Source organism: Notolepis coatsorum, assembly GCF_963971535.1.
Source record: "Notolepis coatsorum genome assembly, chromosome: 2".
NCBI classification, from domain to species: Eukaryota; Metazoa; Chordata; class Actinopteri; order Aulopiformes; family Paralepididae; genus Notolepis; species Notolepis coatsorum.
In genome coordinates this window covers 85,112,729-85,137,759 of record NC_140166.1, presented here as the reverse complement: position 1 = coordinate 85,137,759, position 25,031 = coordinate 85,112,729, and the positions used below count along the sequence as shown (strand labels likewise).

The following is a 25,031-nucleotide window of genomic DNA, read 5'->3' as shown; positions in this document are numbered from 1 at the left end:
GTTACTTGAGACAAAATGGACAACATTTCCCTACTTTATGAGACGTGTCTAATCATAAAAAACAACACACTAAGATTCAAGTGTCCTTTTTAATCGAGCAGAAAACACTTTGCTGTCTCGTCTCTTTTTTTTTATCCACTTTTTCTCCCATTTTCTATATTTTCTCCCATCCCAATTTCGTATCATCCAATTCAACCCTCCCCTGTCACGAACGCTGTTTCTTGCCTCCCACAAGCCGGCTGCAATGTGGACTAAGTCATACATAGCACAAGTCCCCTCCGGTACTTGAGGTAACAGCAGTCGCATCTTTTCACCTGCGCAGCTCGATCTCTCAGTGGCGAGGAGTAACGCGTGGGAGGCTCACGTTGCCCCCGACACTTCCTGATTCTACTGCGCAGGCGCACCAACCGACCTGTAGGAGTCGCTGTCCACAACGCCCGATCCCCACCCATCAGTTTCCCACCCCCTAATACGGCCAATGTGTATTAGTATGAACGACCGACCAGCTAAACTGAAAGCAATGTGAAGCGCTGGGCTCGAACAGGCAAGCCCAGCGTCTCCGTCATTCGTGGCGAGCGCCTTGCCCACTACGCCACGTAGCCGCCCTTTTGCTGTCTCGTCTCTTTTGGGCTTGGCCCTGCGGCGGGAGACACTATTGATGTCTTTTACTGCTGAGTTGTCTCTTGTTGTTAGTGATGTCATCGCCTCAGTCTGCTGCAGACGTGTTGAGTTTAAAAAAAAGATAAGATCATTATTGATCGTCTGTCGATACAGGAATTTGTTTTGTGTCTGAACACACAATACTGCATTACGAAAAGAAAAACGCAAGACAACTATGTTACAGCAGAGACAGGCATACAGACAAGACATCAGAGAAACAACCATGTTACAGCAGAGACAGACATACAGACAAGACATCAGACAACCATGTTACAGCAGAGACAGACATACAGACAAGACATCAGAGAGACAACCATGTTACAGCAGAGACAGACATACAGACAAGACATCAGAGAAACAACCATGTTACACCAGAGACAGACATACAGACAAGACATCAGAGAGACAACCATGTTACACCAGAGACAGACATACAGACAAGACATCAGAGAGACAACCATGTTACAGCAGAGACAGACATACAGACAAGACATCAGAGAGACAACCATGTTACAGCAGAGACAGACATACAGACAAGACATCAGAGAGACAACCATGTTACAGCAGAGACAGACATACAGACAAGACATCAGAGAGACAACCATGTTACAGCAGAGACAGACATACAGACAAGACATCAGACAACCATGTTACAGCAAAGACTGACATACAGACAAGACATCAGAGAGACAATGTAATTAACCCCATCCCTCCCTCCCAACCAACGTTATTCATCTCATGTGGCACAGTCTCATAAGTCCAGGGTTATTTTGCATTGCACAGCTCTTTTATATTGAACTATCTTGTGTAGGTTGCGACCACATTTCTATCCTACTTGTTAAGTAGGCTTTATTGAATGTGGCACAAATTAGTTTGAGTCTTTTCAAAAGAAGCGCCTATGTGAGGGTAGCAGCTCATATTCTGTGTAATACATGTGAGATAGACTTTAAAACTAACATTACAAATAACAAACAAACGGATGCTTTCCACACAGGTCGCTAGCTGAGCAGCAACCCCAATGACATCTAATACATTACAGATCTATTACATTATTAAGCATTACATCACACGCAGGAGTGGTTTGTGACCAATAAACCATGCCTAGGGGTGGTTGTTAGGCCCGAGGCGCAGCCGAGGGTCGTTAGACCCCCCTAGGCATGGTTTATTGGTCACAAATCACGACTGCACGTGGTGTAAAGCTTTTATACAACTGCCAGATTCATCCAACCTTATTTCTATACAATAAACACACATTAATCGAAGATTTATTGAAAAAACCATCCGCCAGAAAAAGTAGTTCCCACAACTCCATGTGGAAGCAGCTTGAAGTGCATCCAACCAAACTAACACATCCAACTGTGTATTATTGGAATGATTGAGAGAAGTTGCCTCATGTGGAAGCAGCTTGAAGTGCATCCAACCAACTAACACATCCAACTGTGTATTATTGGAATGATTGATTGAAAATTTTATTACCAGATGCAGAATGGGTACAATACAGTACGGCTCAATACACACAATTGTTAAGGGAATGCATAGGAAAAAAACGTTTTCTTCGCCCTATTTTTTTATTTATTTCTTTTAGCCTAAACTTAACCAGTTGGAAACCAGGGGTACAGTAATAAAATTAGCAATCAACCAATCAATCAATTCAATAGACCATGCTCACTTAAAACAGCGCTGCTTCTCTCTCAGTCTGACTCTCCCGCTGTTGCAGACAGGAGTGTGTGTGTGTGTGTGTGCGTGTGTGTGTGTGTGTGTGTGTGTGTGTGTGTGTGTGTGCGTGTGTGTGTGTATGTGTGTGTGTGTGTGTGTGTGTGTGTGTGTGTGTATGTGTGTGTGTGTGTTTGTGGGTACGCCAGCGTGACGCGTCGGACAGTGAGAGAGAACGCTGCAGTCAGTAGCAAGAAGGAAGTAGAAATTTAAATCAATCAATTAATCTATCAATCAAACCGCGATTTTTCTTTTGTTCTAGATTGCCTCAAGACCCATCAATTACATCATCCAACATTGTTTAAAGGGCTAACACGTTCCCCTTGACAGAATCGCTTTATATTTAGTCGTTATGACGCTATCAACATATCCATTTGTTAAAGATTATTGTCCGCCATCTTGTTTTTTCCGACGGAGTGATCCGGCGGAGTGATGTGATTCGGTGGTGGGCGGGTCCTGGGACCAGGAGCGTGGATTATGAAGGATACATACGTGTAAATGGACTGTTTCAGCCAATCAGAATAGAGAAATTTGCATGCCGTTGTATAACATCCAATACATTACATCCAATACATTACATCTAATACATTACATCTAATACATTACATCTATTACATTACATCCAATACATTACATCCAATACATTACATCTATTACATTACTATACATTACATATAATACATTACATTCAATACATGACATCTAATACATTACATTATAATACATTATGATTGATTACATCATCTAATACATTACATCATCTAATACATTACATCTCTAATACATCCCTTTCACCACTCCTCTATGTAACCCTCCATCCTCTGAGCTCAGTGGGTTCTTGTAATACAATAGAGCTCTTTGGCCCTGGTTGGTTTGAGTATATTATGTATATATGTATGTATGTATGTATGTGGGCTGAGAGCAGTTTGGGAGCTGGAGATGTAGGCGGACCGTGGCACAGAGGATGAGGGGAAGAGAGAGAGGAGGTAGAATCTGTAACTCCCTCTCTCCCGGCGTCACACTCGGTCCTTTTTGTTTTGCGAGAAGAGAATATTTAGGGGCTCTGATTCGAATGCATGACGCACTAGACCTGAGACAGGCCTATGACATAGTGAGGGAGAGAACGATCACCATCCACTGCACACACACACACACACGGCGCTCTAATCTCTACCACTGACCCATTTCTCCTCATGTGATTATGTCTGTTTGGCCACTAGCCACAGACGGGAAGAGGTCATGTGATTTATGTTTGGCCTTCCAGCCACAGACCAGAAGAGGTCAGACTGTGTGTACAAAGTCTGTACTCTTCACAGACTTTGTTTATCAGTAGTAGGGATGGGTACCGATTATTATTATTTTTTTTTACTTTTTTCTTTTCATGTCAACGTTCACACGCACAATATATGCTTACCTAGGATTTGACTTGATTCAACAACAAAGCAGTCGGAGCAATGACGAGCCGAAAACTGTCGAAATTTTAGTTATTTGAAGTTTGGATTTTCTTTTTTTTTACGACTGAGGTAGGTAAATTAAATTTCTTGAGACTAAAGTACAGAAAAAAGGTACCGTTGGGTACCGGTATCTATTCACAGGTACCGGTGGTATTGGTTCAAATGTGAAAGGTACCCATCCCTAATCAGTAGCCAGTAGGGTACAGGGCTGGGCAGACTGTTTATAAGTTGGCGACAGACCTGGCAGACTGTTTATAAGTTGGCGACTGACCTGCTGGCAGACTGTTTATAAGTTGGCTACAGACCTGGCAGACTGTTTATAAGTAGGTTACAGACCTGGCAGACTGTTTATAAGTAGGCAACAGACCTGACAGACTGTTTATAAGTAGATTACAGACCTGGCAGACTGTTTATAAGTTGGCGACTGACCTGCTGGCAGACTGTTTATAAGTTGGCTACAGACCTGGCAGACTGTTTATAAGTAGGCAACAGACCTGACAGACTGTTTATAAGTAGATTACAGACCTGGCAGACTGTTTATAAGTTGGCGACAGACCTGGCAGACTGTTTATAAGTTGGCGACTGACCTGCTGGCAGACTGTTTATAAGTTGGCTACAGACCTGGCAGACTGTTTATAAGTAGGCAACAGACCTGGCAGACTGTTTATAAGTAGGCAACAGACCTGACAGACTGTTTATAAGTAGGTTACAGGCCTGGCAGACTGTTTATAAGTAGGTTACAGGCCTGGCAGACTGTTTATAAGTAGGTTACAGGCCTGGCAGACTGTTTATAAGTAGATTACAGGCCTGGCAGACTGTTTATAAGTAGATTACAGACCTGGCAGACTGTTTATAAGTAGATTACAGACCTGGCAGACTGTTTATAAGTAGGCTACAGGCCTGGCAGACTGTTTATATGTAGGCTGCTGGAAGACTTTGTTCAATTAAACATATTGGCATATTGGACTGTGCACGCTAACGAGAAGTATTGTACAGTCTCAAAATGAATCCAATTTAACAAATTGGCCTAAACAAATACAGAAGAGTAGATTTTCATGAAATCTAGGCCAGTTCCAGTGTCCTCAGTCCCAGTGTCCTCAGTTCCAGTGTGTTGTGGACGGGGTATGGGCTGTGATGTGTGAACTAGGGTTTTAGGTTACATCATGGGGGTGAATGAGTCACAAGTGTCATGTAGCCTATGTCTTGTAGTAGGTTTCTTTTTTTTGTATCTACTTTTTCTCCCGTCCCCAATTTCGCATTGTCCAATTCTACCCTCCCCTGTCTCGAACGTTGTTAGGCCATGTCTTGTAGGTTTCTATAGGCTAGACATAATCGCTATTTTGAAATAATGACCTTTCTCCCGTCTGTCTGAGGTGATATTTGCCTGCCTATCCATCATGCTTGTATAGTCTTAACTGTCCACACATTCCTGGCCTGGCTCCTAGCTTGTGGGTAGTTTAGATATGAAAGTAAGGAACCAGATGAAGGCAACTAATCCTTCAGCCTCCCATTCCTTTGCTGAGGTTTGTCTTCAGTCTACATCGAGTCAGTGTGGACTATAGACGAGCAGTCTACATCGAGTCAGTGTGGACTATATAGACGAGCGGTCTACATCGAGTCAGTGTGGACTATATAGGCGAGCGGTCTACATCGAGTCAGTGTGGACTATAGACGAGCGGTCTACATCGAGTCAGTGTGGACTATAGACGCGGTCTACATCGAGTCAGTGTGGACTATAGACGAGCGGTCTACATCGAGTCAGTGTGGACTATAGACGAGCGGTCTACATCGAGTCAGTGTGGACTATATAGACGAGCGGTCTACATCGAGTCATTGTGGACTATAGACGAGCAGTCTACATCGAGTCAGTGTGGACTATATAGACGAGCAGTCTACATCGAGTCAGTGTGGACTATAGACGAGCAGTCTACATCGAGTCAGTGTGGACTATATAGACGAGCAGTCTACATCGAGTCAGTGTGGACTATAGACGAGCAGTCTACATTGAGTCAGTGTGGACTATAGACGAGCAGTCTACATCGAGTCAGTGTGGACTATAGACGAGCGGTCTACATCGAGTCAGTGTGGACTATAGATGAGCGGTCTACATCCAGTCAGTGTGGACTATAGACGAGCAGTCTACATCGAGTCAGTGTGGACTATATAGGCGAGCGGTCTACATCGAGTCAGTGTGGACTATAGACGAGCGGTCTACATCGAGTCAGTGTGGACTATATTAGGCGAGCAGTCTACATCGAGTCAGTGTGGACTATAGACGAGCAGACTGGGATTCAGATTCAGATTACTTTATTCACCATATTGTAGTACAAATGGAACGTGATTCGACATTTACAGTGCATGCTTTTTTCACAATTAAGAACAACACAACAGTAAAAAAATAATTATAAAGTGCAAAACAGGACAGAACAGTGAGACAACAATAAGACAGTAAAGTGCAATGGTTGGGGACATGGATACAGTGCAGCACAGTTCAAGTCCAGAGGTCCAGCCCTAGCAGCTTGCCATAGAGGGGGGGGGGGAGCAGGGGGACACCTGACTCGTTTACCAGGCGAGCTGCTGAGGGGAAGAAACTCAGTCTATGGCAGGACCTAGTATCTTGGGCAGCCGTAGCCGCCTGCCATGGGGGAGCATGTTGAAGAGGTTATGACCCGGGTGGCCGGGGTCTGCCATGATCTTCCTCGCCCTCCTCAAGGCTAGAGCCATATGAAATCCGCGTTCACGGAATCGCGGACGGAATCGCGGAATTAACCAATAAAAATGGAATCAACTGCAAAACGTGGAATATTGCAGAATTTGGCCTAATCTGGACTGAAATTCCGTTTTTGGGTGGAACGCTTGGTGCACACGTGACCGGGGAGGCGGACGCTAGAGCGGGTTACACACAACACAGCAGTCTCCAAGCGTCTCGCTGCTTCAGTGTTAACATCGTCAAGAAGCTAAGAAATTCCCCAATAAGCCCTCAATTCAGAGCAGAGCAGTATCCTTTTTTTTTTTTTGATCCACTTTTTCTCCCATTTTTCTATATTTTCTCCCATCCCAATTTCGTATCATCCAATTCAACCCTCCCCTGTCACGAACGCTGTTTCTTGCCTCCCACAAGCCGGCTGCAATGTGGACTAAGTCATACATAGCACAAGTCCCCTCCGGTACTTGAGGTAACAGCAGTCGCATCTTTTCACCTGCGCAGCTCGATCTCTCGGTGTCGAGGAGTAACGCGTGGGAGGCTCACGCTGCCCCCGACACTTCCTGATTCTACTGCGCAGGCGCACCAACCGACTTGTAGGAGTCGCTTGTTCACAACGTTCGATCCCCACCCTTCAGTTTTCCCTCCCCGTAATACGGCCAATGTGTATTACTGCGGACGACCAGCCAAACTGAAAAACAATGTGGAGAGCTGGATTCGAACACGCGAATCCTAGCGTCTCCACACTGGTGGCGAGTGCCTTAGACCACTACACCACCTAGCCGCCACAGCAGAGCAGTATCCTAATGACTTTTATGCCTCCGGCGATAAGGTGTTTTGCTAATTCTGTCAACGTTCCGTGGACTGGAGCCACAAAAACACTTGCGACACTATTGTGATTAAATAGCTATAACGTTAGGACATGATAGCTTCTTGCTAAATCTAGTGCACCCATCCATTTGTTTAATGCAAACGATTGTCATTATACACTGCCCTTTATAATCTAAATAAACTTAAATAGCTATGAAACGTTACAGTACATAGGACTATAGATGGAAATGATAGCTTCTTGCTAAATCTGGTGCACTCATCCATTTGTTTAATGCAAACGATTGTCATTATACACTGCCCTTTATAATCTAAATAAACTTAAATAGCTATGAAACGTTACAGTACATAGGACTATAGATGGAAATGATAGCTTCTTGCTAAATCTGGTGCACTCATCCATTTGTTTAATGCAAACGATTGTCATTATACACTGTCCTTTATAAACGAAATAAACTAAACTAAAGGTGCCTAAATTATGCATTACTATATTTCATCACAATAAAATAGATATAGCTAGGCTACTGACATTGTGATAATGTCAGTAGTAGCTAGCTGTATCTATTGTTTACACTTGAAATGTGTATTTTTATTTTGTCACAATATTATTTGAAAATTATTGTGTAAAATGTAACTATTTCTGAGTTGCAGCACTTAAAAACATTAAATGGACTGTTATATCATATTCAATTGTAGACATTTATTCATTCCCACTTATTAGACACTATTTCTGATGGTAAAATGAGCATAAAAAGCAAAATACAGAATTCTGAAATATTAAAACGGAAAAAACGGAATTTGGGAAAAAATTTAATGGAATTTGGAAAATAATAAAACGGATTTCATATGGCTCTACTCAAGGCCCTGGTGGAGTGTAGGGACTCGAGGGAGGGAAGGGAGTAGCCGATCACCCTCTCCGCCGAGCATATCACCCGCTGCAGCTTGGCCTTGTCCCTGGCCGTGGCTGCAGGGAACCAGGTGATGATGGAGAGGGTGAGGATGGACTGGATGATGGCGGTGTAAAACTGGACCATCATGGTCCTCGGCAGCCTGAACTTCCTCAGCTGACGAAGGAAGAACATCCTCTTCCGGGCCTTTTTGTTGAGAGCGATGGAATTCAGCTCCCATTTCAGGTCCCGGGAGAGTGTCATGCCGAGGAAGCGGCAGGACTCCACAGAGGCCACCGGGGTGCCTCCCAGAATGATCGGGGTGGGGGGGGGGCTGCCTTCCGCCTGAAGTCCACCACCATCTCCACTGTTTTCTGGAGGTTGAGGTCCAGGTTGTTGCAGCTGCACCAGCTCTGCAGCCTCTCGATCTCCCTCCTGTAGGCAGACTCATCCCCCCTGGATATGAGACCCACCAGGGTGGTATCGTCCGCAAACTTGAGGAGTTTGACCGAGGTGTGCAGAGAGACGCAGCTGTTGGTGTACAGGGGGAATAGTAGTGGGGACAGAACGCAGCCCTGTGGGGAGCCAGTGCTGATGGACTTGGGATCGGAGAAGAATAAGTGGAATTAAAAAATAAAACGAGTGGAGTGTAAACAAAGGTGCTGATGAGGGTTTGTATGCCCTAGGCTTAGGCTATGGGTTATATTATATGTTACAATAAATATGGAAATAAAGAATTTGAATCTGAATGTATACGATGTGTAGGGCTGCAACTAATTACTATTTTGGTAGTCGACTAATCTGTCGATTATTTTTTCGATTAGTCGACTAATCGAAAAACAATTATATAATTTTTGTTTTTTTTGCACTACCTATCTTTGTGAAAGTGGCTTCTCAGCTCTGGTCCAGCTGAAGACAGCAGAGGAACAGATTGGACATTGAGCATGACCTCAGAGTTGCTTTGAGACTCTTGTCAGGACCAAACAACATCCCCAGTTATCCCATTAGTTCCCCCAAACTTACTGTCGGTCTGTTATGTTAAGCTAAGAAGTCTTCAGCTGGCTGGACCAGAGCTGAGAAGCCACTTTCACAAAGATAGGTAGTGCAAAAAAAAATAAAAAATTATAATAATAATTAAAAAAAAAATTTAATGACTAATCGACGCAACAATTCCTCGTCGACGATTTTTTATAATCGACATTGTGGATTATGTCGACTAATCGTTGCAGCCCTAACGATGAGTAAGTAAACCGTATATACACAAGGTATCCTAACTGCCTGGCAAATGATGCCTTTTTTAGTAGGCAGTTTAGCCTACTTGTCTCCGCTGTGAGAGACTATTCCACGGCTTCAGGAAGTCGAGAGTAGCACACGTATTGCAGATCATGGTGTATCTCTCTAGAGAGGAAGACCTACTTTCAGATCTGACTGGTCAAGGTTGGCCTGGGACCTCCTCTTGATTTGGAGCCGATGTGGTGACAAGAGGACACACGCACACACACAGCTCCCACTCCGCCTCAGCACACTGCCTCTAATGTCTGTGACAGCAGGGCTGGAGCAGGCCTGGTTAACTAACTACCCACGCCGTCGAGAGAAAAGGCCTCTCACTCTCTCCCCCTGTCTGCGTGTGTTAACCTGTTAAGCTGTAGCCCTATTTTCAGAAAATCCGCCTAAAAGTACATGACCAAGTAAATGGAAGATTGCTCCACTTCTACAAGGTCAATTTGCATGTTCTTGGTATCTAGGGACATCTATGGACCTCAATGAATGTATTCCCAGTGTCAGACATATTGTGTCTGTTACTATCCTTGACTGAGTAAATCGTAATGAAACAAAGGAGAATATAAATAAAAGATTTTCTTTGCATCTTTGACAGTGAATAACACCATGCTAAAAAAAATCTAAGCAAATGAATAAAGGGAAGATGATTAAACAGAAGGATTTGTAGATACAGTACTGAATTCTGCCATCCGGACACATGCTATTTGAATTAGAATGCATTTGAATATAGAATATCAGGCCTATAAATGACCTTATTATGGCCAAGTCATACATCTATGGATAGGGCCAAATCTCTTTCCAATGGCAATGTTAAATCTGGATTTAGTCATTTATCCACTCTGGTTGATAAGATAAGATATTCCTTTATTGATCCCCTTGGGGAAATTCAGGCATCATAGCAGCATTGGGGGGGGGGGGGTACAGGTAGTAAAAACAACACAAGCAGTGTAAACAAATAAGTCAATATAATTGACTATCTAACTAACTGAAATATACAGTATTCACAGTATCACAGTATTCACATAAGGTGCCGTATGCATAAGGTGGTGTTATTGTCCTTTTTGGGACACCAGAGTGGATAAATGAATTAACGCTACAAAAAAAAAAAAGTAACCAAGAGATTTGAACTGGGTCCACAGGCAGGGCACTAACCAGTTGAGCTAAACGGGCCGTCATGAACTGCTACTGACTAATCCATCATTTACACTTTTCAAGTGCCAATTGCGCTTGTCGTCCAGTATTGGCATTAATAAATCGGATGTCATGCTAATATGTCATGTTCTACAGTAGGACTTACTACTATGATACCCATTAAACAAGTCATTCGAATAATAGAAGCCTACTTTGCTGGAACGATTAATTTAAAATGTGAGTGCGTGTGTGCGCTCGCGTGTTGAGGCTCGCTAAGCCTTTCTCCACACATAATTTTTACCTCCGCCTGAGTAACGCCCCCGTTGATGAGGGAGACGGTGGAATGTTGGTTCTGCTTAAATGGGTGTAAACGTGGGCTGGTTCGCCAGAGAGCACCAAGGTTCAGAGGGTTCAGAACGGAGCTGGAGCTTGAACTGGAGCCCGGGCGGTGTAAAAGGGCTAAGGGAGGAAACTGATATCTATCTTCTTGTCTCTCTCTGGAGAAGACTGTAAGCTAATTACCCAAAATGTTGGCGTGTTCCTTTAAGGATAACAACACTGGTTGAATGAACAGTCTTGTCTTTGTTTTTACTGTAGAGAAGAAAAGATGTGCTTGTCTGAGAGCCGTAGACTAGTCTTATAGGCGGTTTCAAAGTGACGACAATAACGTTCTAAAATGACCCGAGTTTATTTCCTGTTGCGATGTTTGCTGATGGAATAGTTGACAGGAAATCCATTTGGGTCCAAACTGTTACCTAGCAACAGAACTCCACGAGACCGGCATCTACAGGTAGCGATACCACGTTGAATGGAGAGGGAAACTGAAGCCCCACCAGGCCCAGGGTTCTGGTTTATGTCAAATATGAAACATCTTGAAAATCTTGTTTTGTTACATTTCTGACTATAAGCTCATCAATTAAAGCAGAATTTTGTAATTATTTCACATTATTCCTGTTTAAAATACCTGTGATGTACTAACCAAGTCATGCCAAAAGTCATATCTTCATATGGCATAATGTTGATAACTAATGTTGTTTTAGTGATATAGACCTCTCACACGTTGTCATAATTTTGACAAACCCCCAGCTACTTCCCCCCCCCCCCCCGCCTATGGCGAAAATGAACCGTGTTTTCCTTTCCCGTTTACCAGTAATTCTGTCCGTTAACCTGCCCGTGGGGTAAGGGGTATTACAGGAGGATTATATGTTTTGTTAACTAGCCAGATTTGTCACCAATGCTAACCGTTCCAGGCTAGTGTCACTGTTGGCTAGTGAGAAACCAGACGAAGTACATCGCCCGTGAGAGGTCTGTTATGGATTCAACCCACGTACTAGAATAGACGAGAATCAGTCGGTGGCGATGATGTCAACCTCCTCCCTCCCTGTATGCCACACATACACGATAACACAGTATCCTGTCGTTATTATCGCACCAGCATAGACCTGAGTCAATGTACCCGCCTGGACAAACGCACCACTACATCGTCTCCTGTCTCCACGCACGCACACACACACACATACACATACACACCTACACACACAAGGAGTGAGGCGCTATCCGGAGCCAAGTTTCCTTTTAATTAATACTGTTGTTTCATTTGTTGTGTAGCTTTATGCCAGTATATAGAGGCTACTAAATTCAGTGATGGGGCCAGAGGAAAGTTGGCGAGTGCAGATGAAGGTAACCCACTCCTTCTCCCCCCCCCCCCCCCCCCCCCCCCCGCCCTTAACCTCAGCTCAGCTTGTACACTTTAAACCCGACACTTCCTCTTTTTTCCCCCACAGCACTCCTCCTTTTGTTATTTCAAAATCTTGAGTTTTCTCAATCAAATTCTGCACAGGTGTGTGGGGGCAACCCTGTTGTACCCTCCTCCTCCTCCTCCTGTTTATTTGCCCTCCCTTCCTCCCTCCCACTCTTCACCACCTCCAGCCAGCTACTCAACAACAAGCCTATCTGTTTTGACAATCACTGCCGCTACACTCTTACACACGCACGCCACAGTGCTACCTGCACCGGTGATGCTTGGTCGACCTGTACTCTCTCTCGCTCTCTCTCTCTCTCTCTCTCTCTCTATCTCTCTCTCTCCCTCTCCCTCTCCCTCTCCCTCTCCCTCTCCCTCTCCCTCTCCCTCTCTCTCTCTCTCTCTCTCTCTCTCACTCCCTCTCTCTCTCTCTCTCTCTCTCTCTCTCCCTGTGTGTGTCTCTCTCTCTCTCTCTCTCTCTCTCTCTCTCTCTCTCTCTCTCTCTCTCTCTCTCTCTCTCTCTCTCACCCCCTACACTCTGAATGACTCTCAGCCATGCCTTGGTGTGTGCATCACTTCTGCTTCTCTGTTGGTTGTTGAACCACCTTGATTTGTTCGCTGCCAAGTGGTTATCTCCTGGGTTGCTTTTTGTCTGTATTGCCATTGAAGCTGTCACGCAAAAAACAAACATTAGGTTTCAGACCTCGGACATCTGTTCTGTTTTAATTTCTTTATTAGCGACTTGTTTCTGTGATTTTGGGTTCTTCATTTTTGCTTTGATAAAAAGAATCTGTGCAAAACAGTCTTTTGAACATTTTGTTCCCGCGGTCGCTCCACCATCATTTGCTCCGGACAGGATACAGTTGACAGCTTTATATGATGCAATACAGACTGTCCCTCAAGACAAATATGCTGACTTCCTGTTTCCTCTGGAGGCGTGTCTTGTGCCTCAAGCTTCTGATTGGATGTCGTAGTCCTTCTGCTGCTCTCCTTCCATCCACCCTCTTGTTCTGACCGTCTTTCTTTCCTCTTCTCCTCTCTTTTCTTCTATTCCTGCAGGTGAGAACTTTGAGCAGAGTCCACTGCGGAGAACCTTCAAATCCAAAGTGTTAGCGCACTACCCAGAGAACGTGGAGTGGAGTCCGTTCGACCAGGATGCCGTCGGCATGGTGAGGTTTCTACAGACAGTCATCGGATCATCATGCGTCATTATCTTCCAGGAGTCATTCCAGTAAAGCACTGTCAGAGTGACACATGGGGTGTATGTCAGTGCATGATGACCTCACTTCCCGAGGTGTTGAGATAAACAAGGTTCCACCGGGAGCTCTGCAGCAGCCGAGCCTCTCATTCCAGAAGAATTCTCTCCACGGCCGCAGGCTCCAGTGAAATTTTTTTTTAGCTTACAATAACACCACTGGTTCTCCGATCACCACAGTAATCAAATCATTTCGTTGCTTTCGGGAAGGATTTTTACCAAACCTATCCTGAGAAAATAATTACGTGTGATTTTACGTCGAGTAATATTAATATTTACTGCACTTTGACGTGAAATGCGAGTTTTAAAGCGGTTTTAAATTAATCGCAATCTCTGCCAAAAGGCTGGGAATCACGCAGTGAGCAGAACTCTGGATGGCACGTGTGTTGTGCGTAGAAGCTGGTCTACATGGAAAGAAGAATTCTATCACAAAATGTGGCCTTTTTGACCAAATTAACCATTCCATGTTGTCAGTAATTTACCAGTGACTTCAAATATGAAAGAAAAACAATGAATTCCTAGATACTGACGATGACTCATTCAGAATGGGGGTCAGGTCTCATCTTGTTAGTCGCCGATATCAAGATGGCGGCAGAGTGAACAGACCAGTTTAGACAGATTGTGTTTTAGTTTCCTATTTCCTGTTTTCAACAGGCACAAAATACCATCTCAGTCAGAGCTCAGGTCTATTGGCCATAGAGATTATTATTGTGGAATCAGAGAGGTCCCTGCAGAGCTCTGTAGCACTAACATACTGACTGGTCTCCAACCCTCCTCTATCCCTCCTCCTCTGTCCCTCCTCTATCCCTCCTCCTCTGTCCCTCCTCTATCCCTCCTCCTCTGTCCCTCCTCTATCCCTCCTCCTCTGTCCCTCCTCTATCCCTCCTCCTCTGTCCCTCCTCTGTCCCTCCTCTGTCCCTTCTTCTCTATCCCTCCTCCTCTATCCCTCCTCTGTCCATCCTCTTCTATCCCTCCTCTGTCCCTCCTCCTCTATCCCTCCTCCTCTGTCCCTCCTCTGTCCCTCCTCCTCTGTCCCTCCTCCTCTATCCCTCCTCCTCTGTCCCTCCTCTGTCCCTCCTTCTCTATCCCTCCTTCTCTATCCCTCCTCCTCTGTCCCTCCTCCTCTGTCCCTCCTCTGTCCCTCTATCCCTCCTCTGTCCCTCCTCCTCTGTCCCTCCTCCTCTATCCCTCCTCCTCTGTCCCTCCTCTGTCCCTCCTTCTCTATCCCTCCTCCTCTGTCCCTCCTCCTCTGTCCCTCCTCCTCTGTCCCTCTATCCCTCCTCTGTCCCTTCTCCTCTATCCCTCCTCCTCTATCCCTCCTCTGTCCCTCCTCCTCTATCCCTCCTCTGTCCCTCCTCCTCTGTTCCTCCTCTATCCCTCCTCTGTCCCTCCTCCTCTGTCCCTCCTCCTCTATCCCTCCTCTGTCCCTCCTCCTCTATCCCTCCTCTGTCCCTCCTCCTCTATCCCTCCTCCTCTATCCCTCCTCTGTCCCTCCTCCTCTATCCCTCCTCCTCTATCCCTCCTCCTCTATCCCTCCTCCTCTATCCCTCCTCTGTCCCTCCTCCTCTATCCCTCCTCCTCTATCCCTCCTCCTCTGTCCCTCCTCCTCTATCCCTCCTCTATCCCTCCTCTATCCCTCCTCTGTCCCTCCTCCTCTATCCCTCCTCCTCTATCCCTCCTCCTCTGTCCCTCCTCTATCCCTCCTCCTCTATCCCTCCTCCTCTGTCCCTCCTCCTCTATCCCTCCTCCTCTGTCCCTCCTCCTCTATCCCTCCTCTGTCCCTCCTCCTCTATCCCTCCTCCTCTGTCCCTCCTCCTCTATCCCTCCTCTGTCCCTCCTCCTCTATCCCTCCTCCTCTCTCCCTCCTCCTCTATCCCTCCTCTATCTCTCCTCTCACAGCTGTGTATGCCCAAGGGCCTGGCCTTCAGGACGCAGGTGGACACCCGCGAGCCCCAGTTCCACTCCTTCATCATCACCAGGGAGGACGGCTCTCGGACCTACGGCTTCGCCCTGACGTTCTTCGAGGAGGTGACCAGCAAGCAGATCTGCAGCGCCATGCAGACCCTGTACCACATGCACAACGCGGAGCAGTACGACATCCTGCACACCCCCACCTCGCCGCCGCGGTGCCCCGAGGACCAGCTGCACCTGCTCCTGCCCCGCCGCTCCCTCGCGCCGCCCACGCTGCACGCCAGCCCCGCCATCTCCCGGCTGCAGCGCTTCAACTCGTACGACATCAGCCGCGACACGCTGTACGTGTCCAAGTGCATCTGCCTGATCGCGCCCATGGCCTTCCCGCAGGCCTGCCGGACGGTGCTGCAGCAGCTCCACCGGGCCGTCACCTCGCCGCAGCCGCCGCCGCTGCCCCTGGAGAGCTACGTCTACAACATCCTGTACGAGGTGCCGCTGCCGCCGGCCGGCCGCTCCCTGAAGTTCTCCGGCGTGTACGGCCCCGTGGTGTGCCAGCGGCCGAGCACCGCCGAGCTGCCCCTCTTCGACTTCGCCGTCAGCGAGATGTTCCAGCTGCTCGGGGTGGAGAACGTGCTGCAGCTGTTCACCTGCACGCTGCTGGAGATCCAGATCCTGCTCTACTCGCAGCGTGAGTACTGTCGCCGGGACCTCGGGGGGGGGGGGGGGGGGGGGGGTGGCACCGCGTTAAAGGGACACGCCAACATTAGATAGATGGATACCAGTTTCCTCTCTGTGCGTTCAGTAGAAAGCTACCTGGCTGCACGTTAGCCTAGCTTAGCACAATGAATGGAAGCGGACAGTGCCGGTTATCCTTCGGGATAGGTGTTAGTTGGACAATGCCTAGGCTAACCGGCACTGTCCGCTTCCATTCATTGTGCTAAGCTAGGCTAACGTGCAGCCAGATAGATTTCTACTGAACGCACAGAGAGGAAACTGGTATCTATCTTCTTGTCTCTCTCTGGAGAAAACGGTCAGCTAATATATATATATATATTTTTTAAGATAAATTTTTTTGCGTTTTATCGCTTTTTGCTACTGGGCAGTCCAGTAGAGAGAGAGAGAGGAAGAGCGGGAGACAGAGTGGGGGGAAGACATTCTGCAAATGACGCCGGGTCCGGGAATCGAACCCGGGTCGGCCGTGCCGCGACGCAGCGCGTTACATGGTTCGCCACTTGGGCGCCCCCGGTCAGCTAATTTATCAAAATGTTAGCGTGATCCTTTAAAGCCTTGTTTAGACGTGTAGAACCTTTTGATTCTAAGGTTATTGACGTGACGGTTAACGTCATTGTGTTTACTGAGTTAACATCTCTGTGTTAGAGAACCTGATATCGACGGTGGTTATTGTACAGGAAGAGAATGTGTGAGTAAAGAGCGAGGATTATTTATACAATCTTTAATGAGTGATTATTCACGTCTGAACAGTTTTTTCCACAAATATGAAAGAAAAACAATGAATTCCTAGATACTGACGGTGACTCATTCGGAATGGGGGTCAGGTCTCATCTTGTTAGTCGCCGATATCAAGATGGCGGCAGAGTGAACAGACCAGTTTAGATTTAGTTTCCTATTTCCTGTTTTCAACAGGCACAAAATACTATCTCAGTCAGAGCTCAGGTCTATTGGCCATAGAGATTATTCTTGTGGAATCAGAGAGGTCCCTGCAGAGCTCTGTAGCACTAACATACTGACTACCAACCCTTCTCCTCGGTCCCTCCTCCTCTGTCCCTCCTCCTCTGTCTTTCCTCTATCCCTCCTCCTCTATCCCTCCTCCGCTATCCCTCCTCCTCTATCCCTCCTCCTCTATCACTCCTCCTCTATCCCTCCTCCTCTATCCCTCCTCCTCTATCACTCCTCCTCTATCCCTCCTCCTCTGTCCCTCCTCCTCTATCCCTCCTCCTCTGTCCCTCCTCTATCACTCCTCCTCTATCCCTCCTCCTCTATCACTCCTCCTCTATCCCTCCTCCTCTGTCCCTCCTCCTCTATCACTCCTCCTCTATCCCTCCTCCTCTATCCCTCCTCCTCTATCCCTCCTCCTCTGTCCCTCCTCATCTATCCCTCCTCCTCTGTCCCTCCTCCTCTATCCCTCCTCCTCTATCCCTCCTCCTCTATCCCTCCTCCTCTGTCCCTCCTCCGCTATCCCTCCTCCTCTGTCTTTCCTCTATCCCTCCTCCGCTATCCCTCCTCCTCTATCCCTCCTCCTCATTTTTCGGTATATGTAAAAACATACTTGACAATAAAGATATTGTATTATATTCTAGACCGTTGTACCATGATGGCATTGTAAGAAATCCTTAAAGGGATATTTCACTTTAGTAGAACTTGTCAAACATCATCGGTCTTACCTCTTATCTAAAGTCATCTACACGGTAAACTAGCGACCACTGCTGTTGTTGAAATCTTCACGGTTTGAAATACTTCAGAAGTGTTATATTTAGACTTGGTTCTCAAAATGAATGGAAGTGAATGATGAGGAGCCTGCCACCTGGGAGGAATGGTGGTGTCGACAGTAGACGGCGGGGACAGCAGTGATCACTAGCTTATTTGTAGATGACTTTAGATAGACTGTTCTACTAAAGTGAAATATCCCTTTTTTTTTTAAACTTTGACCAGTCAGCTGGTTCTTTTTGCGTTTATCGCTTTTTCCTGGTCAAGTATGACCGACAGAAACAGGTTGAATGGGGGTATAGATGGGGGGAAAGACACTCTGAGAAAGTACGGCTTGTCCGGGAGTCGAACTCGCTACCCCAGATCTGTGACGCGCACGGTTGTCCCCGACGCCGAAATAGCGTTCGAGGTACGCGGTGAGCTACTGGAGCTCCCCGAAATATCCCTTTTTAAGACGAAACACAGAAATAGTTTGTTTTTAATGCCAGAATGGAACACATGGTCTGAGGCTGTGGTCTCTGCTTAATGGGAGTATTATCCTGCAGATTATGTAACATGTCAGGTGGTTCCATTAAAGCACTGTGTTGGGACCGCCGGCTTGTGTAAATGTTGGTCCCCTCACCCCTGAGAGAGAGAGAGAGAGAGAGAGTTCCATTAAAGCACTGTGTTGGGACCGCCGGCTTGTGTAAATGTTGGTCCCCTCACCCCTCAGAGAGAGAGAGAGATCTCACGGGCAGCTCTCAGACCTCGCTGCTAGCTGTGTGGGGGTGCATGTGTTGGAAAGAGAGCTCTTATGTGAGAGGCTGGTTTGCAGCAGTGTGTTGTGAAGGGCCGTCTCTGTTCGCTCTGATCACTTCCTCTTTGTTTCATGTTCCTGTGCTTCATGTGCTAACTCCAAATCCACGCTGAGGGAGAGGGAGAGGGAGAGGGAGCCTCATGGTAAAAATAAAAAGCCTTTCACAGCAGATTTCGGGAGAACACGGAGTGTCGGTGGTTCGGTAGGTAGAGCGGTCATCTGGTAGTCAGGAGGTTCCCGGTTCGATTCCCTCTCCTCCCGTGCAGCGTGTCGAAGTGTCCTTGAGCAAGACACTTAACCCCTAACTGCTCCCGATGAGCAGGTTGTCACCTTGCATGGTTGCCTCCGCCGTCGGTGTGTGAATGTGTGAGTGAATGGGTTAATGTGAGGCATGAGTTGTAAAGCGCGTTAGATAAAAGCACTATTATAAAGGCAGTCCATTTACCATTTACTCTATTTGAAAAGCCTATTTGATATCGAATGTAACACCTAGCACCTTGCAAACAACCGCCAACCAATTATACAGACATTATGTTAACTTTCTCGTCCATAGAAACAAACCCTATTGATTGGCCGGCCCTGTGAGCGTTGCTCCGCAGCGCAGCGTAGGGATCATTCGAGGATTCTGGAGGTGGCGTGGGGGTGATCCATTACAGAGACACGGGGGGGGAAAGTCAATTGTTTACAAGAGATCGCCCCGGGGGGCCGTCGGGGGGGGGGGGGGCTCTTCACGTGTGAAGCTGTGGTGTTGCTAGGCAACACTCGGGAGAGGGAGGAGCACAGTGATGCGGCATGATCACTATTGGTCGGAGGTGACATCATCCCTCCACCGGGCTCGTCACTGCAGTGTGTGGAGACGAGGGCCTTTAAGCCCGGGAGGGTTTTTGGTAAAAGAAACCATACGTGGACACGTGCTCGCGCCGTGCCAAGGGAGGGGACGCTCTAGTCTATACAAATAAGGAGATGACTGCGTTCTGCGCTAAAAATAGAAGCGGCATTCATAACCGAGAGCGATGAAAAAGGCCCTGGCCAGCATCTTTCCCACGCGGTCACGAGCCGTTTGCAATGAGCATCTGCGGTTTCCCCCCCTTCCTGTACAGACGGAGCAGAGGAGGCTCGGCGATGTAGCCTCCACACACTAGTGTTGGGGGTTAGAAAGCCCTCGTTCCTTTAACCGAGGCTGTACGGTGTTGCTACGCTATGATGACCTTACCGTCAATAACATTGATTTTCATTTAACCTTCATTTAACACACGCAGGTCAATTAAGAACACATTCATATTTACAGTGACAAAAGCCCTCTCGACGGTTACCGGGGAAAGGGGATTAAATGATGCTTAAATGATGATGCCGGTAAGGGAAATAATTTAAACACACATTAAATTACAAGGTATGTAATACATGAAGCGGAACAGACGCATTACAGTTAAAAGGCTGGGTGACAGTTGTAGGTGCATGTAAACAACTCGATAGAGCCCTTAAAAGTAGTGAGGGGAGTCAATTTGTCTGTTTTCTTTATTTAGATTTACCTCTGTTGCAGATCCGATGTCTTAATAAAGAGTGTTGGTTATATTCTGCTTTAGTATGATGGAGAAGATTACAACACAGCTAGTTAAAGTTGTGTTTTATTTGTCACATACAAGGTACATGCACATTATAGTGAAATGCTTGGTTCCGCATGAGCCTCCTGAGATGATGCTTCATACAGTAAAGAGTAAAGGAATAAAAGACTAAACACTATACAAAATATACAATATACAAAACTGAAATGTACAAAATGCTAAAACAAAATGCAAAAATTAGGTAGAATAGGAAGTGCACGTTTTTGTAAGAATAAATGGATCAAATATGGTGTAATGTTTAATGCTTAACACTATGATCGCCGTGATTACACGTCATTCCTAGCCATGCTCATTCTGCCGAAGACGCCGTAACTCGTCTTTGATGTCAATATTTCAAAAATCTGTCATCGAAATCATATTTCCTTTCCGGAGCCCTGATACACAGTGCAAAGCTCCACTCAACTCTCTAGCGGTTCAAGAGCGCCATCTGGTGGCCGATCGGCAGATCGCCAGCCGGAAATTAACCTTTGAACCGGTAGTGCTCATCCATATGTGGTCCGGGCACTCGCTATTGTTAGAGAGACTCCGTATTGACACAGTGAACATCGATCGGTGCAAATAACTCGAAAAAACAACATGATTTGGACGTATATACTATTATACAACCTGGAAATGGATCGGGCATTTCTCCATCCCATAATAGAAAAAATTCTGTTCCACGCTCATCTGCCAGCGGCGTGAGGAAGCCACGGTAAGATTCAGCGTTATATTCTAACGTCTTCTATACTAACTGATCTGATGAACATATGACCCACTCTGGATGAATCATCTAACGCTGCCCACGGAATTATAAACGATCCCCCGCCCATCCGGTCATCATCAGATGATGCGTAGAAACTTCTAGAACCATGTCCAGTTGACATTTTTTATCTCGCACAGATTCCTACCAAACTGTATTTGATCATCAATATAATGCATTTAGGGCTATAAATCACGTTCTGAAGAAAGCTGCAGAAAACGATAAAAACATACTTATACTTTAGACCATATTTTAGTATAAATATGTGAATGAAAAAGTTTAACGTTGCTACACCCTGAACAATACATATAGGACATTGAATGGGCCATAATAATGGCAATTTACATTTACATTTACATTTACATTTAGTCATTTAGCTGACGCTTTTATCCAAAGCGACTTACAAGTTCTGTACGACAAGCCATCAGGAAGGGCACAACTCTATCAGCTGAGCAACAATGTTCATCAAAGTGTTGAGTGCTACAGTGTAGGTTAGTTTATTAGGACAAGTGCATGACAGTACGGTTAGTTAGGGTTAGATTTTTTTATTGTTTTTTTTTTTTTTTTTTTTTTTATTCAGATAATGGTTGAAGAAGTGCGTCTTTAGTCGACGGCGAAAGATTGGACGTGATTCGGCTGTCCTAACTGGGGTGGGTAGTTCATTCCACCATTGTGGGGCAAGGACTGAGAATAGGCGACTTCTCTTTGATGACCCTCCCGGAGCTTGGATAGGAGTAGGTCTGAGGCGGCCAGAAGATGCAGAGCGTAGGGGTCTTGAGGGTGTGTAGTTAGAGACCATTGACCGGAGGTAGGCGGGAGCGGTTCCCTTTGCCGCACGGTATGCTAGGTCGAGGGCCTTGAAGCGGATTCGTGCAGCAATGGGGAGCCAGTGCAGGTCCCTAAGAAGTGGGGTGACATGGGCCGACTTCGGTAGGTTTGAGATCAGGCGGGCCGCTGCGTTCTGAATGAGTTGAAGAGGCTTAGTGGCAGTGGCCGGGAGGCCAGCGAGCAGTGCATTGCAGTAGTCGAGGCGGGAGATGACTGTTGATTGGACGAGGAGTTGGGTGGCTTCTTTTGTCAGGAAGGGGCGTATCCTTCTGACGTTGCTCAGGAGGAATCGGCAGGTTCTGGTCGTCGCTGCGATGTGAGCAGAGAAGTTCAACTGGTCGTCGAGGACAACACCAAGGTTCTTGGCGGTCGGGGACGCAGTCACAGCTGTATTCTCGACTGTGATTGAAAGGTCGGTTAGGGGGGAGGATTTGGCCGGCAGGTGGAGCAATTCTGTTTTGCTTAGGTTCAGTTTGAGGTGGTTGGACGTCATCCAGGCTGAGATGTCGGACAGACAGGCCGAGATCCGCTCAGAGACGTGGATATCTGAGGGAGGGAAGGAGAGGAAGAGTTGAGTATCGTCGGCATAACAATGGTAGGAGAAGCCATGAGACGTGATAATGTTACCCAGTGATTTAGTGTAGAGGGAGAAGAGAAGGGGTCCTAAAACCGAGCCCTGGGGGACACCCGTCCGCAGGGGGCGGGTGGCCGACAGGGTCCCTCTCCATGACACTTGGTAGGAGCGGTCATTGAGGTATGATGACAGCCATGTCAGCGCAGAGCCAGCCACTCCCATTCCTGCGAGGGCCGCAAGGAGGATCTGGTGGTTGACTGTGTCGAAGGCTGCAGATAGATCTAGGAGAATCAGGACAGAGGAGAGGCCTTTCGCTTTTGCTAAGTGAAGTGCCTCTGTGACCGCAATGAGGGCTGTCTCTGTGGAGTGACCAGTCCTGAAGCCTGACTGATTAGGGTCTAGGAGGTCATTCTGTAAGAGATAAGCAGTAAGTTGGTTGGATACAGCACGTTCAAGTGTTTTAGAAAGGAAGGAGAGAAGAGAGACAGGACGGTAGTTGCCTATGACGGTAGGGTTCAGGGTTGGTTTTTTTATGAGCGGCGTGACTCTGGCTTGTTTTAGGGAGGTGGGGACCACCCCCGAGTTGAGTGAGGAGTTGATGGTTGCAGTTAGGAATGGGAGGATGTCTGGTGCTATGGTCTGGAGGAGTGGGGAGGGTATTCTATTCTATTTAGCAATAGAATTTAAAAAGTTATAGCCCTGCAAAGAAGGGGAACTTCTCCATAGACAAATAGAGCTGGCGAGGGATGGTAAATTATGAATTTAACCCATGGCGATTAAAGTGTTAATGTTAAAGGAACACGCTAACATTTTGGAAAAGTAGCTTACCGCCTTCTCCAGAGAGAGAGAGACAAGAAGATAGATCCCAGTTTCCTCTCTGTGCATTCAGTAGAAAGCTATCTGGCTGCACGTTAGCCTAGCTTAGCACAATGAATGGAAGCGGACAGTGCCGGAAACGGCAAATGATCTCCATGAACCCATTCGCTCCAGAATCCGTACATGCATTTTGTTCCTATGATCTAGAAATATTAGTGGACATGGACAACCCTCTCCCAAATCGAACAACTATGGAGCGCTAAAACCCAAACGTGTGATGTCGTCAGGTATGAGCTCCTCCGTGGACAATGAATTGGGTTAAGATGGTAAAAGGGACAGTTTCAGAACTGAGATCACTACTATAGAATAAAATGGTTATAAACTAAGAAAACAAACACTCTGTGGGTCCACATTCCACACAATCAGTCTCTCATTCATTGTCAACGGCACAGCACCAGACGTCATGCCTGATGACGTCACAGGTTTGATTCTTACTTCTCTGGTTTCTGCTTTGGAAGAGAGCCACTCATGTTGACTGAACCTTCCTAGGCCATGGAAATAATATTGGAATATATATATCGTACATATTGTAATTCTTACTTTGAGTGGTGCTCCTTTTTAATTCAAACTGACATGGATCAGGGATACTATTCCTAACTCTGTTGGGTTTGTTGTTTATCCTAGGATTTATATACATATATATATATATTAGGACTGTCCCCGACTAAGGATTTGGATAGTCGACTATGATTGGCCCAAATTTGCCGTTAGTCGACTATTAGTCTACTACTACTACTACAAAAAAAAAAGTATAATATATATATATATATTTTTATCATTCCATTTGGGCTGTGGGGGGTGCTTAATGTCTGAAGGAGTCGACTGAAGGCTTCTTGTCCTCTGCGAAAGCATGCAATTGGTCCACTGATGGATACATCTTGATATTTGTCCAGTCTAGTGTGTTCATTAGATGGGTGAAATCCTCTTTCTGTGCCTGTTTTCTTAGGTAGTTAGCCTCTATGCGTGCCATTAGCGTTAGCCACGCTTCTAGGCCTCTTTTCTTTTGGAAAGAATGATTTTCGACTAAGAGGTTGGCAGTCGACTACGGCTCCTTTCGACCGATTAGTTGACTAATCGACTAATAGGGGTCAGCCCTTATATATATATAATATATACTGTATATAAAAAATGGAGCCTCCTCGCACACGTTCTATGATCTGGGTAAAGTTGTGAAGAGGCCTGTACACAACTTCACTCAGAACTTTCACTCACCATTCACCATGCTGTCATTCACTATGCAGTATGCACGCATAAACCCTTCAATCACTAGGACTGGCTTCAGTTTCTGGTCCTGTTATGCTACCTCCCACTTCTGTTATGCTACCTCCCACTTCTGTTATGCTACCTCCCACTTAAATCAAATCAAATCAAATCAAATTTATTTGTAAGGCCCGACAACACACGTTAATGTCTCCATGGGCCGTACACGGCGAAAACTGTCGAAATTGTAGTTATTTGAAGTTTGGATTTTTTAAATTAAATTAAATTTCTTGAGACTAAAGTACCGAAAAAAGGTACCGTTGGGTACCGGTATCGATTCACAGGTACTGGTACCGGTATCGGTTCAAATGTGAAAGGTACCCATC

General features: G+C 46.3%; 1 protein-coding gene across 4 annotated transcripts in view; it reads left to right on the top strand.

Moving 5' to 3' along the window:
- dennd5a (DENN/MADD domain containing 5A) overlaps positions 1–25,031 on the top strand; it is a 92,152-nt gene that overhangs the window by 27,415 nt on the left and 39,706 nt on the right. For 2 of the 4 annotated variants that reach the window (XM_084309018.1, XM_084309016.1), the window contains exons 2-4: positions 12,267–12,338; positions 13,459–13,568; positions 15,554–16,253. In XM_084309018.1, the coding sequence (XP_084165144.1) occupies positions 12,267–12,338; positions 13,459–13,568; positions 15,554–16,253 (882 nt within the window). The remainder of the gene's footprint in view (positions 1–12,266; positions 12,339–13,458; positions 13,569–15,553; positions 16,254–25,031) is intronic. The other 2 variants (XM_084309019.1, XM_084309017.1) reach the window with 1 other exon arrangement.